The following is a 26,041-nucleotide window of genomic DNA, read 5'->3' on the forward strand; positions in this document are numbered from 1 at the left end:
AAAAAAGGGATAGTTAATAGGATGATATGCAGGCTCAAATATAAAAAATAGTCCATGTCACCTTGGGCAAAACTCTCAGAAATTTGCGAGTTGATTATAGGCACCCACCTTAGTTTTTAAAATAACAGTATGTCTTATTGGTATTTTCTCTACATTGCTTGCGCCTCAGGGGTTTCAGGGATTTCAAACTGATTTCCAAAAGACAGTATCCTGCTCTATACCTGTCAGAGTCTGTGCTATATTTAAACAGGATAGTATATGGGAAAACATTTACAATCTATAAAGCATTTTAAAGATGCTATATTTTTTACCTTCCTTCCATCTCCTCAGCAAAATTAATCTCTCCTTATCCTGTACTATTAGAACTTTGTTTCAGCTCTCTTATAAATTTTTAATCTATGCTCTTTTCTACACTAGATCAACCATCCCTTCTAATAGGAATTATCTTACTCACTTGAGCATCTATAGGGCTTAGCATAGTGTGAGATTTGTAACAAATACTCAATAATTTTTTGACGAAAAAAAGAATTAAAGTTACTAGAGAATATATTACAAAATGTGCTTTAGGTGTCATAGCCATAATTTCTTATACAGAATTTCATCTGTTGTTAGTACTTAGCCTCGTTTTTAAATATACACATTCCTCCCAGAGAAAATAGAAAAATTCAGTGGATAGCAGAGTCCATTAGTTCCTTTTCAGTGTTTGAAGGATTAAGCCTTGGCGTCTTCTTTAAAATAATTCCTTAAAATCATGTATTCAAAATGTCTTATTTGGGGGAGGGGTAGTATCAGGAGTGGGGGAGTGAGAGGTACAAACTAGGCTCAAGGATGTACTGTATAACACGAGGAATATAGCCAATATTTTGTAATAACTGTACATGGAAGGTAACCTTTAAAAATTGTATAAAAATAACTTTTTTAAATCAAATATATAGAGTATGATTAGACTAATGTTAATGAAAAAATGCACGTTATAAGAAATCAAAGCTACATGGATGTGAAGGAATTTGGAAGCAATATTAGGAGTGATTGTCTTTAAGTGTATGCTGCAATTTTCCCTATAACTTTAAACTTTCGTATGAAGAACATAAATTTCCATCAAGAAAAAAAAATAAAACATAAAATCAAAAAAAAAAACAAAATCAAAAAATATATATATATATATTATTTGGGCGCATAATTGGTAAGACTTCTGATTCAGTAATCTAAACATAATGACACCCTTAAATAAATAATAATCTCTTGTCAGCTAGACTCAAAAAACATTAGCTTTTTTTAAGTGGAAGAGAATCTCTATATCATCATTTCTTTAGCCCACCTCATATTACCAATGACGCAACAGAAGCGCATGAGGTAAAGTGACTTTGCCAAGGTCACATCAAGTCAGTGAGTGAGTGCTGAGCAGCACCAGGATAGACTCCAGATCACCCGACTCCTAGCCCAGTGCTGTTTCCTTCCTGCCTGTCCTCTCCGATATATTCATCCAGAACTAACTGACCAAGCAGAAACAACTGGGAATAGTCAGACCTCTATTAATAACAACTTGCTTTTATATAGTACCATATAGTTTACAAAGCACTTTCCATATACTCTCTCCTTGATTCCTTCCCAAAACCCCAGAGAGCAGACAATTTACCTCCATTTACAATAAACTAAGGCCTAGAAAGGTAAAGTGATATATCCAAGGTCACAGAGCCAAATTTGAACCCAGACTTTCTCACCATGAATTTAAGTCTGTGTACATAAATCCACAGCAACCTCTCTTTCAGAGATACAAAGAAAAAAATTCTTCCACCATAACCCTCATTTGCATCCTGTTAAGCCAACACCATAACCCTCATTTGCATCCTGTTAAGCCAAGATTCTAAGGGGCCTGCCCCAGTAACTTTGTGAAGGGTTTATAAGTAGAAAGGCTGATTTTGAAAGAACTTTAACCAGATGCATAAACTATGCAAAAGTAATAGATGAACTGAGAAAAAGAGCAGGACAGCCACCAAAATGCACGTCCAGCAAATTGATTTAGACATCAACGACAAGAAAGGTCTTCATTATCTGCTTATTTCAGCCCCCACTTTTGAGCTGAGGGAACTAAAACACCTCTATCTCCCAACCCTAAAATGTAGAAATCCCAGGGTTTCTTGAAGAACAAAAGTTATGACAGTTGTGACTCTGGAAATGCCACCCCTTTGCACTGATACAGCAGTCTTTTTGTTGGCACTCACCAAAGGTCCTGAGCAGTACAGTCTGTTCCCCAGAGTCGCTGGGGTCAGAGATGTATCTAAAGACAAGAATTAGGATGTGAGGCGTGCAGAGCAGTCTTCCCGTGAGTGGACAGGGAGTGGAGCATCCAGGCTCTGATGGGAGGGAAGAGGACCAGGAGACCGGGGACAAGGCACCTGCACAGATGATGATGAAGGATCATGCCACTCCCCATGGGACAGGATGAGAACAACACAGAAGAGACTGTTTTGTTTCTCATTTTCAGAAACAGGAGAGAAACTGCTTCTAACAAGGAGGAGGAGGAAGTTTTCACGCCTAGCCAGATTTCATAGGGAGGAAGATCAATAGTTCTCTTCCATGGGCAACAAGAAGTTAAGTCACAGTGAATACGATCCATTATTTAGAGAGCTATATCTGAGCTCAGGGTGAGATCTGAGTGCTGTTCAAACAAGAAGGAAAGGGAAGTGGAGGCTGTGTACTGCATGTGTGTCAACCCCGAGTCTTCAGCTACTTTATACCCAAGGATATAATGAAAAGTGCTACGAAAACCAAACAAGTAAATATTATTATACATCAAGTACCTTATATTTTATTCACTCAATTAACTTTCTTTTGTTAACTGAAATGCCCTTAATATGGCCAAGTTACTGGGATTACAAAGAAGACATAGTCTTTGCCTTCTTGATGCTCATAGCCTAGAAGACAAGCCTGACATGCAACCAAGGAACCATGTATACTATAGCAGCGGTCCCCAACCTTTTGGTAGCAGGGACCACTTTCATGGAAGACAATTTTTCCACGGACGGGGGCAGGGGGTGGGGGGGTTGGGGACAGGAGGGTTCAGGCGGTAATGCGAGCGATGGGGAGCGATGGGCAGCGACGGGGAGCAGCAGATGAAACTTCGCTTGCTTACTGCTCACCTCCTGCTGTGAGGCCCGGGTCCTAACACCCCGCAGAGCCATACCGGTCCGCAGCCCGGGGGGCTGGGGACCCCTGTACTATAGTGAAGAAAGAAATCAACATGGCAGGAGGGTTCAAAGGGCCAGAGGACAGAAAGACTTTTCTCAGCAGAGAAGGACCAAGAAAATCGTTAGTAAGAAAATTATAATCTCATTATTTGTGGATATAAAAAGTTAATGGACTTGGGGAAGATATTATGAGATTTCAAGTTGTGTTTTGCTTTTAATGAATAACGTAATGATTGCTAGTATTTTATTACTGATGAAGAACTGACTATTGAATAATATGTTATTTATAGTTCCTAGCTTCCCCATAATATACCATTTGCTAATAGTTAATTAAGTCATGAAACCATAAATTTAACAGAACACATTACATTCTTAAATGTTCACTGAAGACAACATTCTCTGCCTCTCCAAAATGTTTAAATTCTACGTTTTTACATCTGTTGTGTGTTTTCAAGACAATGCAAACATGGGAAAATCCGAAAAATACATTGTAAAATAGTAAAACCAAAGCTGCATTTGGGAAGCTCTCCCCTGAATTTGCTGGGTGAACTGAAATTCAATCAATATTAACCTGTGCAAATAAAGAGAGTCTTATTCTTCCAGTTTAAGAACTGGCCCTGCTTTCAAAATAAGTAATGAGAACTCTAAGCCATTTTCTCTTTCTGACATTGCATAAGTTTCAAGTCCTGTACCTATGTCCAAAGCAAAGCTCTTTCATTCGAATTACTGTTTTTAAAGAAATCCTCAGGGGTTTCAAAACTGGTACTTCCAGATCTCTGAGACTCAGAGCCACTGATTAAAATTTTTAATCATATTTATTGATAAGTGGGCTTTAGGGTGGGGACTTAATATGATTTAATAGATAGAAAGTACTATGGGATTCAAGAAACTGGTTTTCATTCTTTACTTTACCAGGATTGAGCCCCTTTTTCCCTGGGCGTCAGTTTTTCCAGGTAAAATAACGAACATAAAAATGACTTCTAAAATCTCTTCTGACCATAAAGACGCTATCACAGTGCTGGGAAGCTAGTAACTTTGCCAGTTATGAATTGGCAAAGCGATTTTTCTGGGAAATTATTGCTTGAACTGTGAGAGCTAAGACACATTTCCCATCATGAATTTGAAGGCAGACTTAATCACTCCCATCCCATAGAGCCTCTAGCACTTGTTAACATCTCCATTATGGCATTCACCATATTGCATCTTCAGCAGTGCTGTCTGTCTTCCACGCTAGCGTGGAAGGTTCACGAGGTCAGAACTGTGTCTTGTTCAATGTTTGCCAATGCCCAACAATGCATGACGAAGGGTAAGCGTCCAATGGATGCCCAAGTAGTGGAAGAATGAATAAATTAGTATGTCAGGGCAATTTAAAAAAATTGTCTGGACATGATCTTGGTAGTTCTCTTAACCCTGTAACTCTTTTAAGGTATTTACATGGTGTTTCCTCATGGGAAGACTACTTTAATGACCCTGATGTCTGACACCCTAACTATGCTGGATAAACAGAGGAAACCAGCCAGGACACTGCTGAGAATTCCACAAAATGCTTTCTCCAGGACCTCTGAGCTGAGATTATCTTTCCACAAGATTATTCAGTATCTTTTGAAAGTAAAGACTTCTAAGTAAAGATGGGAAAGTTGAATACAGGCTTTTACTTTCATTCCTACCTGAAACACCATTAAAAGTACAATAAAGGTGTGTGTGTGTATGTGTGCTAAATCCATAAAGATGCAGCAAAAGGGAGAGAAGACAACAACTGTCAAATTTTAGAAATAGGAAGCCAGCTGGTGAAGATATAAAGGATTTAGCAGACGTGAGAAAACTGAATTCTAAGTCAGTAGTGGGGAAAGACAATAAGCAATCTAACTTGGACTGCAGAATCTTCAAAAGTTTAGACAGCGGTAGCACCAAGCTTGTCTAGAAGTAGGGTAAAGGGGAAAAGGAGAAAATACACAGAACTGGTGGACAGTTTGTTCTCAAGAAGGTATTATAACCTCAAACACTCTCCTAAACGTTGAACATCTAGACAACTGCCCTCCCCAATCTCAGCAGAAGACTGCAGATGTGTTCTTTGTAGAAGACAGAAGAGAGGCTCTCTGTGCAGTGGGCCAAGTACCACATTGAAAACTAAGAGATTAAGTGAATTTACATGCTGATCGCTGAGACCCACAAAATCCTGGCAGCCACGTCTTTATCATACAGGCAGGAGAAAGAGTCTTCTCTGAGGAACTTATACACAGTAAGAAGCAAGACCTAAAGATACTGATATCAGGAGTTCCACAGTGAAAAGCCCACGAAGGTGACCCTATAACTAAGATCACTACCAATAAGCCCCACCCACATGTACAGAGCTTCCAGTCGCCTCTTTAGCCCACTCTTAAACATGAACAGGCAACAAATATAAAAACATCTGTACAAAGCCTCTAACATGAAAGACAGAAATCAAAACAAGTAATTAAATAAAAGCTAACTGGAAACAAAGGCTATGGAAGGAGATGAAAACTTCTAAAAACTATATTATTAATATTCCTAACAAGGTATTAGAAATATTGCCTCAGTGATAAAAGATAGCATAATATAAAATCAAACATTCAAAGAAAAACAACAAGTAAGAATCTTGGAAACTAAAAGTCTGATATCAGAAATTAAAAATAAAACCTAACAGAAAGAGTAGAAGATAAAAATGAGCCTATCACCTAGAAAACAGGTGAAAAAATGCAAAGGAGGTGAAAACAGGAAATAAAACATATTAATAATAAAAATGTTTTAAAATTCAGGATATCAGGGACTTCCCTGGCAGTCCAGTGGTTAAAACTTCACCTTCCAATGCAGGGGGTTTGGGTTCGATCCCTGGTGGGGGAGCTAAAATCCCACATGCCTCGGGGCCAAAAAACCAAAACATAAAACAGAAGCAATATTGTAACAAATTCAATGAAGCAGGGCCAAAAAACCAAAACATAAAACAGAAGCAATATTGTAACAAATTCAATGAAGACTTTAAAAATGGTCCATGTCAAAAAATCTATTAAAAAAAAAATTTCAGGATATCAGTGTCTAAGTAACAAGATTTCAAAAAAGCTGGAGCCAAACAACAGTAACAACAGAAAAGAAACAGAGAATAGGAAATCATCAAGCAAAAAATTAAGGAAAATTTTCTAGATGCAAAGAATATAAGTTTCCACATTAAAGAAGCCAACTAAGTACCCAGTATAATGGGTGAAAATAAAACCATAAGAAGGCAAATCTTCATAAATTTTCAGAACTCTGGGAAAAATGTTTTTCAAAGAGAAAAAAATAAGTCATATTCAAAAAATGATGAATCAGAATGTCATCAGACAAGAACAACAAAACTGAAGGCAGAAGACATTATAGTGGTGCTATTTAAATTCTGAAGGAAAATTATTTTCTACCTAGCCAAGTTATTGTCCAAATATGAGGAAAGAAGGAATATATTTTCAGATACGCAAAGGTCCAGAAAATTTAACTGTGTATCCTTTTTTTCAGGAAGCTGCTGGAAAATTGATTCTACCAAAATAAGGAAGTGAATTAAGAAAGAAGAATACAGAGGATACAAGAAAACAAGAGAACCAAGCAAAGAGACCTGCAGAGATTTTCCAGGGTGATGGAAAGGGAGATTCCAGGATCAAACCAGTGCATAGGACATAAAAGGAAAAGCGCACATATAGAACCAAGTCAGAAGGTTCCAAGAGAGATTACTTCAAGAAGATGAACTTGATAAGATATCTGTGCATAAGAATGGCTGGAGCTGAAATTCAGAAAGCTGGCAGAGGCTTGGAGTTAAATAGTGAAAAGTATGTATAGAAAGCTGAACAAACAAAAAACAAGACAACTATCAACCACAGAAAAAAACAAAATCATAAGAGAAAGGAAGAGTAATCACAGTCATGAAAAGCATTTACATAGTCATAAAAGTGTAACTAATAAATACTGAGCTAACCAAAACAATAATGTTACAGCCCTGGGAAGATGGTAGGACAGGAGGAATGCCTGTTGTGAGAGTGTGATGATGAGAGAGAGATGAAAACTTCATTTCTACAACGGGACATCAAAAATAGAGCTGAGAAATTGAAAGGAGGTAAGAAGAGAATGTCATTTAGAACACAGAGGTAAATAGCAAAAAGAATTGAGAGTGATGTCTCTGGAGAGGAAAAAATTTGAGGGAGGGGACAAGGAAGTGGGAGGGAGGGACAAGGAAGTGCTTTCTTTGATAATACACTTTCCATAACTGTGACAAAAATGGCAAGTGCACAAAAAAGAAAAGGAAGACATCACCTCAAATGTTATTCATGAGGGATCATCATTACACCTCTCTTGCTCTAGAAGCATTTCTGAAGGAATGAGTAGCATCAGAGGCTGCAGTGTGTTCCCCAGCACCCTCACACCTTTACTAAGACCTGCATGATTCAATGGGGAGTAGAGATCAAAAGAGGTTGTGCAGAGAAAAGACAAGGCTGTCCTTGCCATCTGTCTAACCGCTCCTTATGGTTATTTGATGAAAATCATCTGCTGACCTTCATTTTCAAAATCTTGTTCATAAATCTTTCACCAGCCAGGATGAGACCTTCTCTATACAAGGTGGTATTCTAGATTTCAACCACTGAATACGGCTGTCCAGTTTGGCAGGAAGTGTCTTCCTGAAACAGTTTTAAGACTTTGATCCAAAACAGCTCTATGTTGAGTTACAACTAAAGGCTCAGACTGGAAGTATTATGCTTGGAATTCATTTAAACCTTTAAGCAAACTGAATCCATCAGACTCAGCAAAAGCCATGGCTATGATTTTGTACCACAAGTTATAATGAGGCAGTTTTGAGATACTTAATGATAGCTACATTTTGTTGAGTGCTTACTATTTGCCAGGCAGTGTGGCAAACACTTTCATATACTATATACTATCTCATTTAATCCTCAAAACAACTCTGAGAATAAATACTATTATTATCTCTATCATATAAGTGAGAAAATCTAGAGTTAGGAAGATTAGGAATCTTGCCCAATATCTTCTGCTAGGAACTAGACAGACAAAAATCAAAACCAGAATTGGGTTAAAAACTGCTCTAATTTCTTCATCTTCTCTAAAGAAAGACAGCCAAAATATCAAAATACACCATTGAAAGAGTGATGGTAGGTTGAAAAAGAACATATATCTTACATGAATCTTCATATACTTAAGGAGAATTTGAAGAACTTCATATAGCATAGTTGCAAAATACATGCATATTAGTACCTGTATAGTGTTTGTCCTGTTATTGTAATTCTGAGAGTTGATAATAATTTATACATCACTGAAGAGCAATTTTTGAGCCTGACACATTTCAAATTCCCCCTAAAATACCAATCTGTAAGTTTCAATGCAAAAATTTCAGGGGATTGAGAGCCAAAAGTGAATAGAAATGAAACTCACTGTTCCATTAAGCAAGGGAAGTGTGTCAGCAGCAGAGGTTGGCAAAAGTCACAGAGTGCAATACTGGATCACAGCATTTCCTCTGGCCGTGGAACTGTGCTTACAGGTATACCTTGCTTTGTGCGATCGATATTTTCTTGAAAATCTAGGGAATAATTAAAGCTTTGCAAATGGAATTATACTCTAAAAGCCCTGGAATCTAATTTTTAAAAAAGACAATTGATATTAATATTTTTGAAGTATAAGTTATCATTATCTACATTATGTAATTTGTAACAGGCCACCACAATTTTCTTCTAATCTTTCATTTCATCATCAGGATTCATCATTCACTGTATCCTGTCCCTAACCCTACCTGCTTCATGGGGGCAGTGACTTTGTCTTCTCACTACTATATTCAGCACCTAGAACAGTGCCCAGCTTATCAAATATTTGCCAGATTAATGAATTAACCAATCACTTAATCTTTCCTAGTTGCTCATACTATTGCATCAGCTTGGAATATTTTTCCAATGTTTCAATTCCATCCCTTCTGCAAGACCAAGCTCAAATGCCAACTCCCTTCTCTGTATTCCCACAGATTATAGTTCTGTACCTGGTGTAACAGCAGAGGGTATAAATCTTGTATTATTCATTGGTTCCTGGTCTATAACACCTAGGCAGAGTAATCCACACAGAAGATATGATATTAAAAGTAAATTTTAAATTTAATCTAAATTTTCACATGCATACCCCACTGTCAGCTCTTCCTAGGCTTCTGTTTGTGTCTATCTTCAAGACCAAATCTGTGAAGTCAGAAACTGTGTCTCTTTTCATTTCTAATCTTGATGATAAGCAATGTTCCTGGCACAGATAAATAAATACATGTATTCATTTTATAAATGAAAACATGTATTATTTGTATACACCATTAATAACATCTTTGTACTAATTAACCAGTGTGTGGGTATGGGTAATACTGGGGTGATTTTGTAGATGTGATCTTATTTACTCTTTTAAGCTATGGAGTTCTATCATGAGAATGCTACCCCATGATCCCTTATTCTGATATTCATCAATGATCAGCCAAATGTACATTTATTTCTAGATACAATACCCAAATACAAGAGAATCATAGACTACATTGTTTACACCAGGGGTTCTCAAAGTGTGATCCCCTAACTAGCAGCATCAGCATCCCCTGGGAACCTGTTAGAAACTGTAAACTCTCAGGCCCACCCCAGACCCACTGAGTCAGAGACTATAGGAGACCGAGAAATATGTTTTAACAAGCCTACAAGTTATTATAATCCATACTTACAGTTGAAAACCCCTGACCAGGTACAACTGGGCAGAAAGCTGTTCTCACTATTCTTCCCTGAACAATGGAATGGTGCCTGGACCTAAGCAACAATGTCAACATTCCTATCACAACGGCCAAGTTCTCTCTTCTGAGGAAACTCAACTTCATCTTAGGCCAGGCAATGGGGATAAGTAAAATTCTGATCAAAAAGATTAGTGGATTTCTTTCATTTTTGTCACTATTCTTTAATTTTTTAGCACGACTTAGACCAGTAGGTCTTAAAAACTATCATTTTAAGCCATATACCACAGCTGCATGGCATTCTGCTTGTTCCAACCTAAGGGAAAAAAATGAGTGAACTAGAACTAGACAGAATGAAGGGAAAACTAGCAAAGCAGCAAGGGTCAGCAGTCTAAAGAAAAGTATGAACCAATCTAGACCAATCACAGCTGGTATCAAAGTAGGGAGGGTGGGCGATACCAGGGGAAGAAAAGAGTATGGTTCTATGAGAGTAAGAATGGTGGCAGTGGCCAGCATCAGCGTCAGGTAGGAATCTCATCTTGCATCAGGAATGTTCACATGAGATGGACTGAAGGATACTGAAAGTTGCGTCTGGCTCCATGCAAGGGGCTAACGTGATAGTGAGGAGTTTAAGGCAGGAATCCAGCCCCATACAGGAAGACAGGAAGTATTAATAGTAAGCCTAAGGGTCAGAGGATAATCGCAACAGCAGCAGCTGTTAATACTGAGTACTGATTTTACGCTTGGTTCATTACATAAATATAAAATATATATTTATTATATTTGTTATATATTATATATTTATTATATATTATTACACATTAATATATATTATTTGTCTCATTCATCTTGAAAGAGCCATTGTACAAATAAGGAAGCGAAGACACAGAGAGGTATCTTGCCCAAGTCACAGGGACTAACAAGTTGCTAGCTGTGTGTCTGATTTCAAGTCTTGCAATCTTTCTACAACACCACTGAGCTTCCCAGGTAAGCAGGACAGCTATTGCAGGTGATGTGAGAGAAGGAAGGTGCAACCCCACGCTTACTTAAGCCCCTGGGGTTGGAAGCCACCTCAGGCATATGAGCAGCGGGTGCTCTCTCATAGCCACCTGACAGCAGGCAGGAACACTCCTCATGCTTCCCCAAGTCTGGCTCTGATTGGCCCAGGGTTTCGGTGAGCCTGAGCCTGCAGAGATCAGCATCCTGAAGGCTAATAAACTGTAAACATCGTATGTGTGTGTACACAGCTGGCCTAGTTTTCAGCAAAGGAAGTACCAGACCAGAGCAAAGTAATGCCTCAGATGTTCAGTTGTAGTTAAGCTCACAGACTCCGAAGCTTGTCTGCTATGTACTAGCTATGTGACTTGGTCAAATTACTTAACGTCTCTATGCTGGGGTTTTCTACTCCCTAAAATAGGGATAACAATACCGCTTGCCTCACTGAATTGTTATGAGGATTAGAGTCACTATATGTAAAGCACAGTGCCCTATACATAGTAAAAAATATATATAAGCACAATTTCAAAAGACTGTTATCTCCTCAAATGTCCTTTCAATGTCCAATCCACAATCCAATCATCATTACCCAAATATTGCCTCTTTTTACACACTACCATCTATTATTCTTTGTCCACGGACATACAACTTTCACATTATTGTAATCAGTACATATATCCACATCACTGCTTTTTACAGTTACCATCATATCACAAGTATTTCTGATTATAACTCATGTTTATAAACATGTTAAAGGCTGTTAAATAATCCATCCCATCACTAAATTTTATTCTCTGCACAATCAAGAAATTCATCTTATTACTCATGAAACCCTTAGACTTTAGATAACTTTTATCTGGAAATAAAAAAGGCTTCTTCTATCCAAAATGATCAGTAGCCAATCAAACATCAGAAGACAGAAAAGGTTTTTAAATTGAAGACAATGAAGGACTGAGTGCAATTATTTTTGAATAGTATGTTACTAATGATTGAGAACTAAAAGAAAATCAAATCTCTTTCTATAATGTGAGTAAAACACTCAGCACTTGGACTCCTTGGCATTATTCTTTTTTTTTTTTATTTTTATTAGGGAATATGTGCTGATTAGGGTTGGGAGAGAGGAGAAAACCATACCCACCAAATCAACTTCACATATGACTGATGTATAACTAAACTAATCTTATTTGTAAAGACACATAAGTGGAAAAAAAAATATTACAAAAACATAATGTACAATCTGATGAGCAAAAATGCCACTGAGTTCACTAAAGAAATAGTAGAGACCAAGGCACCAACCATAAATCCTTAAACAAAACATAATCACTGTAGTCCCTACATAAACACCTCACAAACGCTGGTTCTTACAATCCCAAAGATGAAAAGAAACTTGCCTCTGATCCACCCTTGTTTCACAGAAGAAGAAATATGGACAGAGAAAGGAAGTGACCAGCTCAAACTCACACAAGGAGTTGGGGCAGAAATCAGGATTCAAATCCAAGTCTCCAGACTCTCAAGTCAAGATTTTTTCCTCAAGGCCGCTGCAACCACCCACTGGTTGAGACATACCTGGGTCTATATGTGGTCACTATCATGCAATCTACAAACTCCGGCCAAATAGCCATTTTCCCCCAGTCTTAGTGCTTTCTCACATGGAACCAAGTTAATTGCTCAACCCAGTTCAATTGCTCAAACCAGTTATAGACCGAACAAATTCAGTCACACAACTCACAGCATGAAAAAGCTAGCTCAAACCTACAGGGGCGCCTTAAAAATTAATGTGGTAATTAGGACCACCCTGTTTTATTTTCTGCAGACATCAAGTCTAAAAAGGATCAAGTAAAGGAAGAATGCAAACAAGCTGAAAAGGCAGTTTCTTCGTAATAAGAAAGTAGAAATCAATAGGCAAATAGAGTTATATATATTTCTTTTTAAAAAAAAGGCTTAGGACACTGAGCTCCAGAGAGGAGAATAAAGATTTTTTCCCAAAGTTCCTCCACTGAATAGTGCGAGCAGAAGTAGAACCAGAACCCAGGTTTTCTAGCATCTAGTCTAATATTAGTTTTATTTCATCAGAACATGCACCATGTTTTACATGCCTCAGCGAATCACCCTAGTACACAATCTCATAATCCCACCAGTATGTTGACTCCAGTTTAAAAACCTTACCCTTAGAGAATCTAACACATAGTAGGCACTCAATAAATAATTCTTATTAAATAAATCAACCAATCATCTTGTTTTAAAATTGCTTTGGTTGTCTCCCTCACCTCAGTATTATTGAGGGTATTGCTATACTTGCATTATCAGTTTGCTTTTTATGCTGATGCAAAGTCCACGTCATCTCATTTTGAATTACTTGTAGGCTTGCAAATAAAGCATGATTTACATGACAACCTTTCTCTTGAAATATAGCAAATATTTCTCTTTTAAATCCCGGAAGAGGAAAAAAAGTAAACCAAATTCAATTTTAAGTAGTGCTGGAAATGTTAAAAATATCTTGAAATGAAAGAAGTACCTTTGGAAAAACTGCTTAAATAATCTAATTTTAAACTTTCCAGATTTTTAACAATTAGAATGATCATGTAATAAGTCTTGTGAAATTCTCTAATTCGTAGAACATCTAAACCCAGTTTAGTAGGTGAATGAGACTAAGGGCAAAAGCACCTCAACATTGTTTTTTTGAAGTCAGAATCATCTAGATTTTTTGTTTGCAAAAAGTTAAAAAAGAATTTCCAATTTGTCTTGGGATGAGGTTTGCTCCACATGTTTGGTATCAGTATTTGAGGAACTGAGAAAAACCCGATTGTTTCACATGGGCGATATTTGTAGGAACGAATGGGGTAGAGAGAGAGACTGCTATTGGCAGACTGGCTTGCTGCTTCCTCCTGCCTGCTAGTTAAGGGAATCTTTCATGTGTTTAGTTACCTTCTGAATGGCCTCTGAAAGCTTCTAGATTTTTTCCTGCAGTCTAGTCCCTTTGGACTGCTTCTCAGGCTAATGGCCAGTCCACAATTAGTAGAGAAACAAAACCCTGACCTCAGAATAGCAGCTTACCATTCCTTTTTTTTCTTCTACAGTGTTTACAGCCCACTTTCAATTATCTGTGCTCTCTGAATCACTGGTGGTGGGATTTGTTTCAGGTAAAAAGCCAGGCAGTGTATATGCTTTAAAAAATGAAAAAGAAAAGCTCTGTGGAGAGGCAACAGGTGTCCCCTGGGATACCTGCCAACGTACCATCAGTTGCATCACAGCAGCAAAATACCATGGCCTCCCTGGGTGGGAGTCCCACGTTCCCAAAGACAGGGAGACAGAGACTGTTTCAAAAAGTAACTGGAGAGAATAGCAAACTAAAATTAGAACTATAGACATCGATCCTGGAACAAAATCCACCATATTCTGCATGCAGGGATGCCAAAGAGGATGAAGACATTGGGGGAAGTCATGGGTCTTCTTAGCCTCAGACACACACCATCTACTTACATGTCTATTTTCTAACCCAAGCCTGTAGGACAAGAATTAGTTTCTCTCTTCTACATGTTCGCTCTCTTAACACTAAAGAAGGCAATAATAAAAATCAAGGTCCAGGCAGCAGGAGTCCTGTAGTGTTTCTGACAAAGGACACACGTACCTGTTAACGTTTCATATTAATCACCCTGTAGCTTATCTACTGATTCCTAATTGAGAGTGCACATCCTAATCACGTGAGGTGCTTCTTAAAGATCCAAGTCCCATGTACCATGGGGTGCCCCGTGATTCAGATGTGCACCCCTGATTGAAAATCCTGTTAGCGGCCAGATTTTACACAGTCTATGTTTTAAACCCAACCAAGGTATAATGCTTGGCCCAATGCATCTCCATCCCCAAACCCACAAGGTGTTATATAACTGCCTTGAAACTACATCTGAGCAACATAGAGATAAATTCACGTTTTTGAGGAGTTACTGCAAAAAAAAAATACATAGAATAAGAACAAATGAAATCCCTTTTGGTAAATTAAAGCCTTTGCAGAAGTCAAAGGAGATAACTTGTTGAGTGTGTATGCAGTATGCTTGCTGCTAAAACTACAAAAATGGCAAAGGATTAATTTCTCCCCTCTAGGATGAGATCCTAATGAAAAGACAAACACAGCTAATAATAATGAAAGACTATGATTCTAAACTCTAAATGGTTTATTGGTACGAGTTTAATTTCATTTCATAATCATGATATAGGGGGTATGGGGCTTAAGGTAGGCACAATAATTCTTGTTTTACAGAGAAATAAAGAGAAGATGGATTGCCTAAGTCACTTCGTCTTTCTCAGCCACTGTTTTGTTATCTACAAAATGAAGTTAAAATATCTAATCACAAGGTTTTAAGGGCGATGACATATATTAAAAGCCCTTTAAAAAAATACAGAGTGTCTCATGAATGTGACAAATCAGGAAACCCAACATTAACAAATCCAGTATAACTTAATTATTAGTCATTCAGTAAGCACAAAACACCACACCTAATAGGGTCAAAAGCTTAAAGGCATAAAAGAACAGGGATAAGGGAATGACGGAGAAAACTAACTGGCCACCTCCAGACTCATTACTAATACTAACAAGCCTCATAATAACCACCTGACTCAGACAATAGGTTACTAGCCAGGTAGCTAGTCAGTTGGAACAGCTTTTAGAGTAGGTACTTAGCAAGAGTTCAAATGTTCTCCCACACAAAAATTCTGTTTAAAGAAACCAAAAGTGGAACAAAAGGCAGGCATTATCGTTGTGGAATGTTAAGTGCCTCCGCAGAGGTCATTAATCACTATGACTTTAGATTCTAGCCTCCTGGGTAACCTACTAGAAGTCTGAAAGATGAATGGAGAAGAAACATATGATGTTAGAAATCGGCAGCTCTTGAGCCTGTCGATGTAGCCCCAGACTGTAAGCTCCTGGAAGGCAACCCAATGCACTATTCATATCACCATCCTCTACATTTAACAATGTGCCTGGAATAATGTGGCAACTCATTAAATATTTTGAATTAAATGAAATGAACTCCCTTTGATATTTAAGAATCTTTAAGACTCAGACAGGAAAAGTGATTTGTCCAATGTTACACCATTAGAGCTGGGATAAGAACAGTGATCTCCTATGCCCAATGTGTATTCTGTTATGTTTTGTACCGTGTTATATTTTACTTATCCTACAATGGTCTCGGAGATTTGGTTGTTTGTTTTTTAACCACAACGTAGCTTTTCTAAAAATCACTTCCCAGCTCTGATAAACTAGTTACTGCATAGACATTTCCTTTGTCTCCTGCAGGGTGAACCATTCTGATTTCAGAGAAATGAGTACTCTGTACCTTACCTACGTTGGTTCATGCCCCTGGCTTGCCTCTAATGCTGGTGTGAAACTCAGAACACAGTTGAATCTTCACTGGGAACACATGTGTAGTTCTCTATAAAGAAAGCAGGTCATGTTACTGCCTTCTATGTTCTGGAATCTAACTGATGTTTCTGGTAGCCAAACTTCTTTCACCTCTCCCAATTTACAATCTCCTGGATGCATGAACATGGCATGATTAACTAATGAAGGCTATCCAATTCAACATATATAATCTGAGTCCCTACTATGTAAATGAAAATGTTTTATCTGATGCAGGCACCTGAGTAGCTACATGAATATTAGAGATTCATATTATGCCCACAAAAAAAGTTATCTATGAATGGAGATTTGAGAGTGAGATGTTTAAGATCAAAGACTGCATCTCAGTTTTCTTTTACATTCTCAGAACTAAGCACATTGGGAACATAGCAGATGCTCAATAAATGTTTGTTTAAATAAAGAACACAAAAATTATAATGTTGATTGTAAGAAATGCAGTATGTGAGGGACAAACAGGGACTTTAGGTCATATAAAGTATACTAGTAAATATTAATTAGATGTAAGGGAGGTCAGGGAAGATCTTACACAGCAAGGGGGATGGCAAATGAACTCAAAAGAACTGAACAGAGGCACATGACAATGAGAAGAAGGTAATGCTATATTCACTCTAAGATGGGCCTCAATTTAAGCAGTCTAATATCACACTACCATGGGTAAATACCAGGACATTTTAAGGAACTCAAAATAAACCTATAGAATAAGCATTTAAAGATAATCAGGGGGGGCTTCCCTGGTGGCGCAGTGGTTAAGAATCTGCCTGCCAATGCAGGGACACGCGTTCGAGCCCTGGCCCGGTAAGATCCCACATGCCACGGAGCAACTAAGCCTGTGCACCACAACTACTGAGCCTGCGCTCTAGAGCCCGGGAGCCACAACTACTGAGCCCACGCACCACAACTACTGAAGCCTGCACGCCTAGAGCCTGTGCTCCGCAACTAAAGAAAGCCCGCGCACAGCAACAATGACCCAACACAGCCAAAAATTTAAAAATAAATAAATTTATTTATTTAAAAAAAAAGATAATCAAGGGGTTGAAATTAAACAGCTGGAGGAAGAACAGAGAGGGTATTTTAAATGAGTCCATTTTCTGATATAACCGTGAGGCAAGCAATTTCTTCTGCATTTCATTTCCATTCTTTCCCAAAGCAACCAAAAACTTATAACATGATCACATATGCAGAAGCTTCCATATTGATTAGTTAATTTCAAATCTTCTACACTGAGGTCCCCAGAGTGGTTCATTCGTAGATACAATCAGTCCCCTAAGGTCTAAACCAGTGCTTCTTAAACTTTAGTATGCATACAAGTGACAAGCAGATGCTGTTGAAATGCAGATTTGGTTCAGTATGTCTGGAGTAGGGCCTGAGATTTTGAATTTCTAACAAGTTTCCAGGTGATGTTAATACTGCTTGTCTATGGATTACACCTTGAGTAGCGAGATCCTAGACCAATGTTTAACTTTGACTATCAATTTGCATCACTTGGGGAGCTTTTTAAAAATACCTATGCCCAGGTTCTACTCCAGAACCCATTAAACCAGAATGTCGAGGTGTGGCCTAAGCATCTTTATGCTTCAAAAGCTCCACAGGTATTTCTAATAGACCAGCGTAAGACTGAGAACCTAGCTGGACAAAGATAAGATGTGGTACAGGAGAGGGGAAAAAAAAAAAAGAGAAGATCGGGAGAGAGAGAGAGAGAGAGAGAGAGAACGAGAGATTTGGAGAGGGAAAGTTCTTTCCTCACTGTAAATCAATGCTTCTCAAACTAATGTGCATACAAATAACCTGGGGATTTCGTTAAAAATCAGATTCTGATACAGCAAGCCTGGAGTAAAGATCAAGGTTCTGCAATTCTAAATCAAACCACATTTTGATTATCAAGAGTCTAAATGAGTTATTCCCGAACACAGTTACACCTGAGATCTTCAAAAAAAACACCTATGCCTCTCTCCTACCCTAACATTCTGACATAACTAAGAAAGGGTTTGACCAGGCATGAGGAGGTCTAAAAGCATGCCAGATGATCCTAATGTGCATCAAAGTTTGTGAACCACTGCAAGGCACAAATTCTGTCAAAACTGTTCAGACTGTGCACCAACCCAAATCTCTGAGGCAATATTAATTACCATGGTACATAAGGATCACTGAAATTACACCATAAACTGATTGCTAGGTCAATTGATTTATTTTCCTCTCCTCTTTACCCTGATAACAGGAAGTGATGCAAAGCAATAAGTAAGGAAGCAAAAAAAATTGACCTTATTTGTAAATAACTGATGCTCAACTTGCTGGAGACTCTGGACAAGCGCTCTAAGAAAGGTTTTCAAATGCTGGAGGTAATGTGAAGGTTGTCAAATGCTGGCAACAAGAGTCAAGACTAATTGGGCCATTAGCCTTTTTTCTGGGATGGAGAACTCTTGAACTTTCAACTGAATCATGTAATAATACTCTGAGTATTGAAAGAGTTTCTAGTAGAAAAAAATATATATGCTTACATTTGAAAATGTCTTCCTGGAATTAAATTTGAATCTGTTGAGGGAAGACGTTTGTACATGGCAGCATAAAGTACTTAAGATGCACCAATTCAAACGGGATACGGATACATTCTTCTTAATACACATTTTTTTCTTCTATAACAAAATTTCAAGCTAGCTACCATTTTCAGCTGTGCCATTTGCATCAACGCAGAAAGTGAGACCCATGTGTAAATAATTAGCCATTCTTCATATGATCAGTACCTGGCTAATTCAGTTTTGCAAAGGAAGTCTGAGAACTAACATGTATAAGGACTTTCACCATGTCTCTTGCCTGAAGCAATTATGGTACCTCTGCAAAATGACCACACTATTGGTTTGGGGCAAAATTATTAATTGCCTTTGGGTCAGTGCTGTGATTCACGCCTGTATCACTGCTATCTGGATTTCTATAGAACTTCTGGCCTGATTCTTCCCAGATAAACTTCTGAGATTCTTTCTCCTTTCCAAAATCCCAAGACTGGCAGAACAGCTAGAATGCTACTGTTATCAGCATGAGATATAAACCACCTGGAACTCTGCATAACATGTAGCGTATTTTATGGGAAACGAGGAGAAATAAAAAATTATTACTAAGAGATACATCCTCTTTTTATGATGGGCCAGGAACTAGTGTATAAATTGGAGGCAAAAATGTTACCAAGAACCTCTGCCAAATAACCAAGTTTAATAATCAAACAGCAGGTGTCCTCTAAATACAAAAAAAAATGCTTCTTAGTAAAATGATACTCTGTCTTTTGTTTAATCTCATGTTTCAGAAATACTTAATCAGCTGGAATATTACAGACCTCTATGAGTTAAGACTTGGCTTCTCATTTTAAAATGGATTCTACAATACAGTTAATAAATATATGCCTCATGTATATTTATTGACACAGGATCTCTCATATATGTACATCATTGTTAATCAAGGAAATGCCCATCAGCAAACCATCAGAATAAAATTATCTCAATTAAAATTTGCCAGCTTGTCTGAATCCATGTTGACTCAGTTATTTTCATACTGAAAATGCTTACCTAGGTTGAAATACTTAACTCCTCTAATTAGATACTTTATTGAACAGGTACCTGCTATCATTTGACGCTTCAGTTTTATTAATCAGCCCAGAAATAGGTAACCCACCACCACTCCCTGATCCTGAGCACACTACCACAATGACTGACATTCTTGGTTTAAAAATAAAACCTTGTTTCAAATATAGCTTCTCGAGTTCTGGGTAATGAATATAGTTTCATAAAAGTTGACATCATTTCTTCTGATTTCACCACAATTAAATACATCCAGTATTCCTACTGGATATCTGACCACATTACTCAAGACTCTTGCAAGCTGGTGGGCGTTTTAAAGAGGAGGAGGAGGAGACCTGCATAGATGGAGTTAAACCCAAAGGCTATCCAATCTTACAATTTTAATAGTCATTTTGTTTATGAGTTAAATATGCCATCAGAAGTTGATTTTTACAGTTCATTTACCAGTTAGTATGTGTATATTATGCAGATTTGCTATGAGGAGAATATTAATATATACATATCCAGAACTAGTATATGCATCATGCCTGGAGCCAAGCAGTACTCCGATGCACTGTTCTTCTTAGAGGTCAGTTCTAACGCACACTGTTCCAAATGGACCCAATTTCTCTGCTGATATATTTTCAAAATGCAGTAGGATGTGGTCATACACACCCAGAAATACCATCTTCGTGGGGTGGGGGTGGAGAAATCCAAACATTTTTTCTATAGCAATGCATTATTGGATATCAGATACAAACATGCCTGTCAGCAATCCTACAGCAAATGAAATATATTTATTTGAACCCATCCATTCTACAGAAAACAAACTGTTTTATCAACACATCTCACCTCCCCCACCATCTAAAGACTCTTCCCACCCCCCTACCTAAAACGGAAAAAAAAAAGAAAAAAAATCACACTTCACTACGCAACTGATGGAGTATTAAACACTGTCTTCCAAGCTGTGGGAGTTAAAAAGAAGTCGCCTTCCTGCCACACTTCCCTGGTGCTGCAACGGACATAGCATCTCCTCCTATCGACCTAGTATGATGCTCACTCCCCAAGCACTGCAGTCCCCTCGCCGAGGGCTGCCCTGGCCACAGGCACATGCAGCGGGAAGTCCCCCGATGGGGACAGCCTCATACCTTTGCTCTCCATTTCGGTCCCTTTCGAGTGCTGGGAAGTTCAATGGAAGTTGGCCGGAAGATGTGGGCCCGCTTCAGATTACCAAATCCAGGAAGCCAATGTGATGATTTCGCCCGTACTTCCTTTCTTCCCCTCAGGCTTCCTGAAAGATGGGATTTCTTAAACCTTGAAGCTGCAATCAGCCACCAAAGGACCCTTAGCAGCAGCAGCAGATTGCCTCTTCAGGGGATAGGTTGAGACCTGGTATTGATATGCATGCACGGTGCCCGCTCAGTTTGTTTGTTTTTTTTACCTGGGTCTGGAAGCTGCAAGCAGGAGCTGTCCTCCGAACGTGGTGCTGCAGGTGTAGTGACAGATCATCCCACTTTGCTCTCTGGATGTACAGCAGATTTGCATGGGCGCTGGCACGCATGCGCAGGGCGTCCCTTTCGGCCGCCTCCCGCTCCCCCGCCCTTCTTCGCTTCTCTCCCCAATACGGTCCTCAGTTATCCCCGCTGAAGAGCTGTAGCTTTCGGTCACAGGGAGCGCTGCTAAAACTAAACGCCGGACCGGATTTTCCTTTGCAAACTAGAAAATGGATTGGATTGGGATTGTGTTATCAATCCAATACGATTTTCCAGGATGGATTACTGAAGCCTTGGAGGAAACTGGGGTCTCCGAGCTGGGTATGGTTTTATTCAGCAGAAAGGAGAAAAGAGGAGTGTATTTACAAATCCCATTTAATGGTCACAATTTGGGGTTCTCTTCCTAGTTGCTGCAGTAACTTTTCAGGTGAACGCTTCCTCCTCTTCTACCCACTTCCCCCACTGACTTTACGTTTCTCTTTGCATTCCCATATTTGTTTTGCTTTTTTCCTCAGGGATAGAGTGGGAGTAGCCCTGGAGCTACCAAAGATTAATACTCTCCCACTTCGTTGCTACTCCGACTGAGTTTTCTTACCTCCCCGAGATCCCTTTGGCCTCCACCTCAAAACTGTTCCATGAACAGGCTCCAGGGCTTCTAAATTTTTCTGAACAAAGACACCGAGGACATTCTGTGGTGCTTTAGCTTCTTTCCAACAGTCTACCAAGAAGCAGAGTCCCCACAGGTGGGGAGGCCCTTTATTGATAAAAACTGCTTTAAAGCTGTATAAATAATCATTTTTATAAAGATGCAGAGGAAGAGTGTGTTTCTTATATAAGGTTCTAGGGAAGGTCTCAAAGCCAAAAATCCCTTAAAGTACTCTTTTCATATTAGAACATTTTAAACCCCACATTTGTTTATTTATTTATTTTTGGCTGTGTTGGGCCTTCGTTTCTGTGCGAGGGCTTTCTCTAGTTGTGGTGAGCGGGGGCCACTCTTCATCGCGGTGCGCGGGCCTCTCACTATCGCGGCCTCTCGTTGTGGGGCACAGGCTCCAGACGCGCAGGCTCAGTAGTTGTGGCTCACGGGCCTAGTTGCTCCGCGGCATGTGGGATCTTCCCAGACCAGGGCTCGAACCCGTGTCCCCTGCATTAGCAGGCAGATCCTCAACCACTGCGCCACCAGGGAAGCCCCCATATCAGAACATTTTAAAAGCCCACACTATACTTAGTTTATCCGCAACATATTTAATAGAGCAAGAGTGCATTTCCTACCTTTTTTTTTTTTTTAATAGAACAAATTGTCCTGAGAGAACAGTCAGTCTCTCCTTGAGAAAAACAGTCTTATTCTCAGGCATAAAAACAAATCTAGAAAACTAATATCTGGAATGGCTAATGGAAGAGCTGTGCCAATTAATCAAACACCCCAGGTTACACAAAGATCCCTCCACAGTAGACGTCTAATCCCAATTTTCAAAATATTGAAATACAATAAAATGTACTCCCAACAAGAAACCTGAGGCGGACTATAATACCATCTTCCTCTGGTGAGTCAGAAGATATCTTGGGATTTCTCCAATGCCTTAGGGCTATGATTACAAATATTAATCATTATGGCTCAGCCAGATATGGACATCTATTGGTGGAGGACTCCTGTTGATCAACTGCTGTGGCTCAGCAAATCCTGCCTCCGTTCAGCACTGAGGAATCAAAACGCTTGAGAATGGGATTACAGAGGCCACAGCCTAGGGTCTACCAACCTTTCGGCTCTCCTATCACATGCACAAGTAAATAGTTGGAGGAGGATTTCCCTGGTGGTGCAGGGGTTAAGAATCCGCCTGCCAATGCAGGGGACACGGGTTCGAGCCCTGGTCTGGGAAGATCCCACGTGCCGCGGAGCAACTAAGTCCGTGTACCACAACTACTGAGCCTGCGCTCTAGAGCCTGTGAGCCACAACTACTGAGCCCATATGCCACAACTACGGAAGCCCGTGAGCGCCTAGAGCCCATGCTCTGCAACAAGAGAAGCCACCGCAATGAGAAGCCCATGCACCGCAAAAAGGGTAGCCCCCGCTCACCGCAACTAGAGAAAGCCCGCGTGCAGCAACAAAGACCCAATGCAGCCAAAAATTAATTAATTAATTAAAAATATATATTGGGGGGAATCACAAAACTCAGTGTTTCTTTAAATTTTGATAGTTTCTGGAAGTAGGCTAAGAGTGAGAGAAGACCCTGAAGAATAATAGCCTATATCATTGGGATAAATAACTTCTGCTCCTAACACTGCACCCATTACATGTTCTTTTCCTCTCAAAAGTTTTAGAAAAGGAGTTACCTTTAGAGTCCTCTATGTAAACCCTTAATATATATTATTTTACAAATGGAGAGGCAAGCAGGGCACTTGACTTGATAAGAGTCACACAGTGGAGCAGAACCAGGCTCACAACCTAAGGGTCCTGGCGTGGACTCCAAGATGATTTCTCATACTACCACCTCCCCATTATCTATAGTGAAGGGGAACAGGGAGAACCTCCAAGTTCATGAATTTTCATTATTTTTATTCATAATTTTTAAAACCCAGATGCTTTATTAAATAGAAAAATAAATCAAATTTAATGCAAGATCTGTGGTGTGACATTCAAGACCATTCTATTATCTGGATCCAAACTACCTTTCAGGTCTTCTCCAAGCTTAACCCCTAGACAATACTTGCCATTATCCTAAGCAGACTTCAAGATTCTCCTTTTGTGTACCTTTACTTACATAGTCATTTTTGGAATATCTTCACCTCCTTATACCACTAACACAGATGTCTATGTATCTAAATCTTATTTTTTCCTCAAGATTCAGCTAAAATTCTTTCTCACTCCTACAGTCCTCCCTGATCCTTTCAGTCTGAAAATATTCTCTAATAGTAAGAGCAATGTTGCTATATATTTACCTCTCTTACATCACCTGTTACTTTCTAGTTTGTATTATCTTTATGTGCATATCTCATTCCTGTTCCCCATCCTTACTTAAAACTAGGCTCCTGATTCATCTTTGTATAGATTGACTTGAATATAGAAAACACTAATAAATGTTTGATGAATTAATATTTAGTATACCTGTTTTGTGTACATGACATTGACTACTTGCACTGTGATAACAAATAGTGAGGATAATAATATTGAGCTGACACTACTAAGAACTTACTACGTGCCAGGCACTATTATAAGGTTTCCAAATGTTTTAATTAATTTTATCTTCATAAAACTTTGTGACTTTAGTACTGTTATCTGTATTTTAAAGATGAGCAATCAGAGACACAGAGAAGTTAAAGTATGAATAAAATACAATCTCTGCCCTAGAGAAACATAAAGCTTATTAAAGGTGATAGAAACATAAATGATTTTAAAATACATGGTAAGGTATAAGATAGAGATTGTCATAGGTAGAGTGGGAGCACAAAAGTTGGGCAGTTAGCCAGCCTGTAGGTTTTAGGAATTAGAGGCTGGAAACCTTTAAGGTCTTCCCCATTTTTTTAAAAAAAGAAAAGGGTCTATTCACCCCACAAATGGGAGAGGATTTAAGGGCACAATTTCTTCATAAAAGTGTTAATAAGAAATCATTCACCTGGTTATGATGAACTTGCTTGATGATGAATTTGGAAAAGGGAAAATAGTCTAGCAGCCTGGTAATTTGTTATTTCAACATGCCAAGAATTAGGTGGGCCTAGATCCCCTGTACTCGGGGTACCTCCTTTCACCATCAAACACTGCCCTAGTTTGAACAATAAATCATACAGGCATAGTATTTACATTACAAAATTGAATGAGACTAGCACCACCAACACTGACGTGCCAGCCTAATTCTGGTTAACCCATGTAACTGATTGGTTATGTGGGCATATTCAGAATCTCTAGCTTTTCCATTCTCTTCTAGAATGTACAGAAACAATATACATTACTGGAATTAATTAACATCAGCTTATTAAATTATAATTAACAATTCAAAGAGCCTTGCTAATATGTCAAATCAATTACCAGTCCACAGAGATTTTTTCCCCACATATTTACTCTGCTCTTCTGGAAGTGCTGAATATAGACTAGGAGGAATTTGTGACCTTTTCTTTTCATCCAATTATTTTCCTACTATTCATCTTTTATAACTGAAGATCTGCCTTAAAAATTTTTTTAAATTACAGTTGATCATTTAGAACTCATTTTGGTGATGATAATAAGATCAACTCATGACTACAAATGAATAGTCACTGTAAGATGGAACAGCTGAAAGTCTCTATTGAGGGGATCAGTCTAAACTGTCACCCAAGTGTGAGCTCCACAAGGACAAAAACCATGTCCATGTGTTCACTATTGTATCTCCAGCATCTAGAACAGTGTGTGGAACTTAGAAGGTTTTATTTTATACTTGATGAGTAAATGAGAGTTTGATGAAATAAAGCTTTATCCACAGCCACAAAGCCAGTTCATTTGGCAAATGGGAGGCATCAGTCAGCAATCCTAATGGCATAAACAGGATCATAAGTGACCTGCAAGAGCAGAAAGATGATCACAAGCAGTTAATGAATGTGCTCACTATTTGCTCTTGGACAAAGACCATAAATAATAAGGCACAGATTCACGAACCTCTTAGGCAGGCTAAGAGTAGGGCCATGCCTTCACAAAGAGTCTAGGAGGCTGGAA

General features: G+C 38.8%; 1 protein-coding gene across 2 annotated transcripts in view; it reads right to left on the minus strand.

Annotated features, from left to right (window-relative positions):
• FGF12 (fibroblast growth factor 12) overlaps positions 1-21,411 on the minus strand; it is a 555,783-nt gene extending 534,372 nt beyond the window's left edge. The window contains exons 1-3 of one of the 2 annotated variants that reach the window (XM_057545930.1): positions 21,308-21,411; positions 21,015-21,157; positions 8,613-8,757 (exon numbers count right to left, since the gene is read on the minus strand). Coding sequence is in view for 1 of the 2 variants with exons in the window: in XM_007195196.3 (XP_007195258.1) it covers positions 21,015-21,027 (13 nt within the window). In the remaining variant the exon portion in view is untranslated. The remainder of the gene's footprint in view (positions 1-8,612; positions 8,758-21,014; positions 21,158-21,307) is intronic. The other variant, XM_007195196.3, reaches the window with a different exon arrangement.
• Between the last annotated feature and the right edge of the window lie 4,630 nt (positions 21,412-26,041).

The sequence above is a fragment of the Balaenoptera acutorostrata genome, chromosome 4 (genome assembly GCF_949987535.1).
Source record: "Balaenoptera acutorostrata chromosome 4, mBalAcu1.1, whole genome shotgun sequence".
Classification (NCBI taxonomy): domain Eukaryota; kingdom Metazoa; phylum Chordata; class Mammalia; order Artiodactyla; family Balaenopteridae; genus Balaenoptera; species Balaenoptera acutorostrata.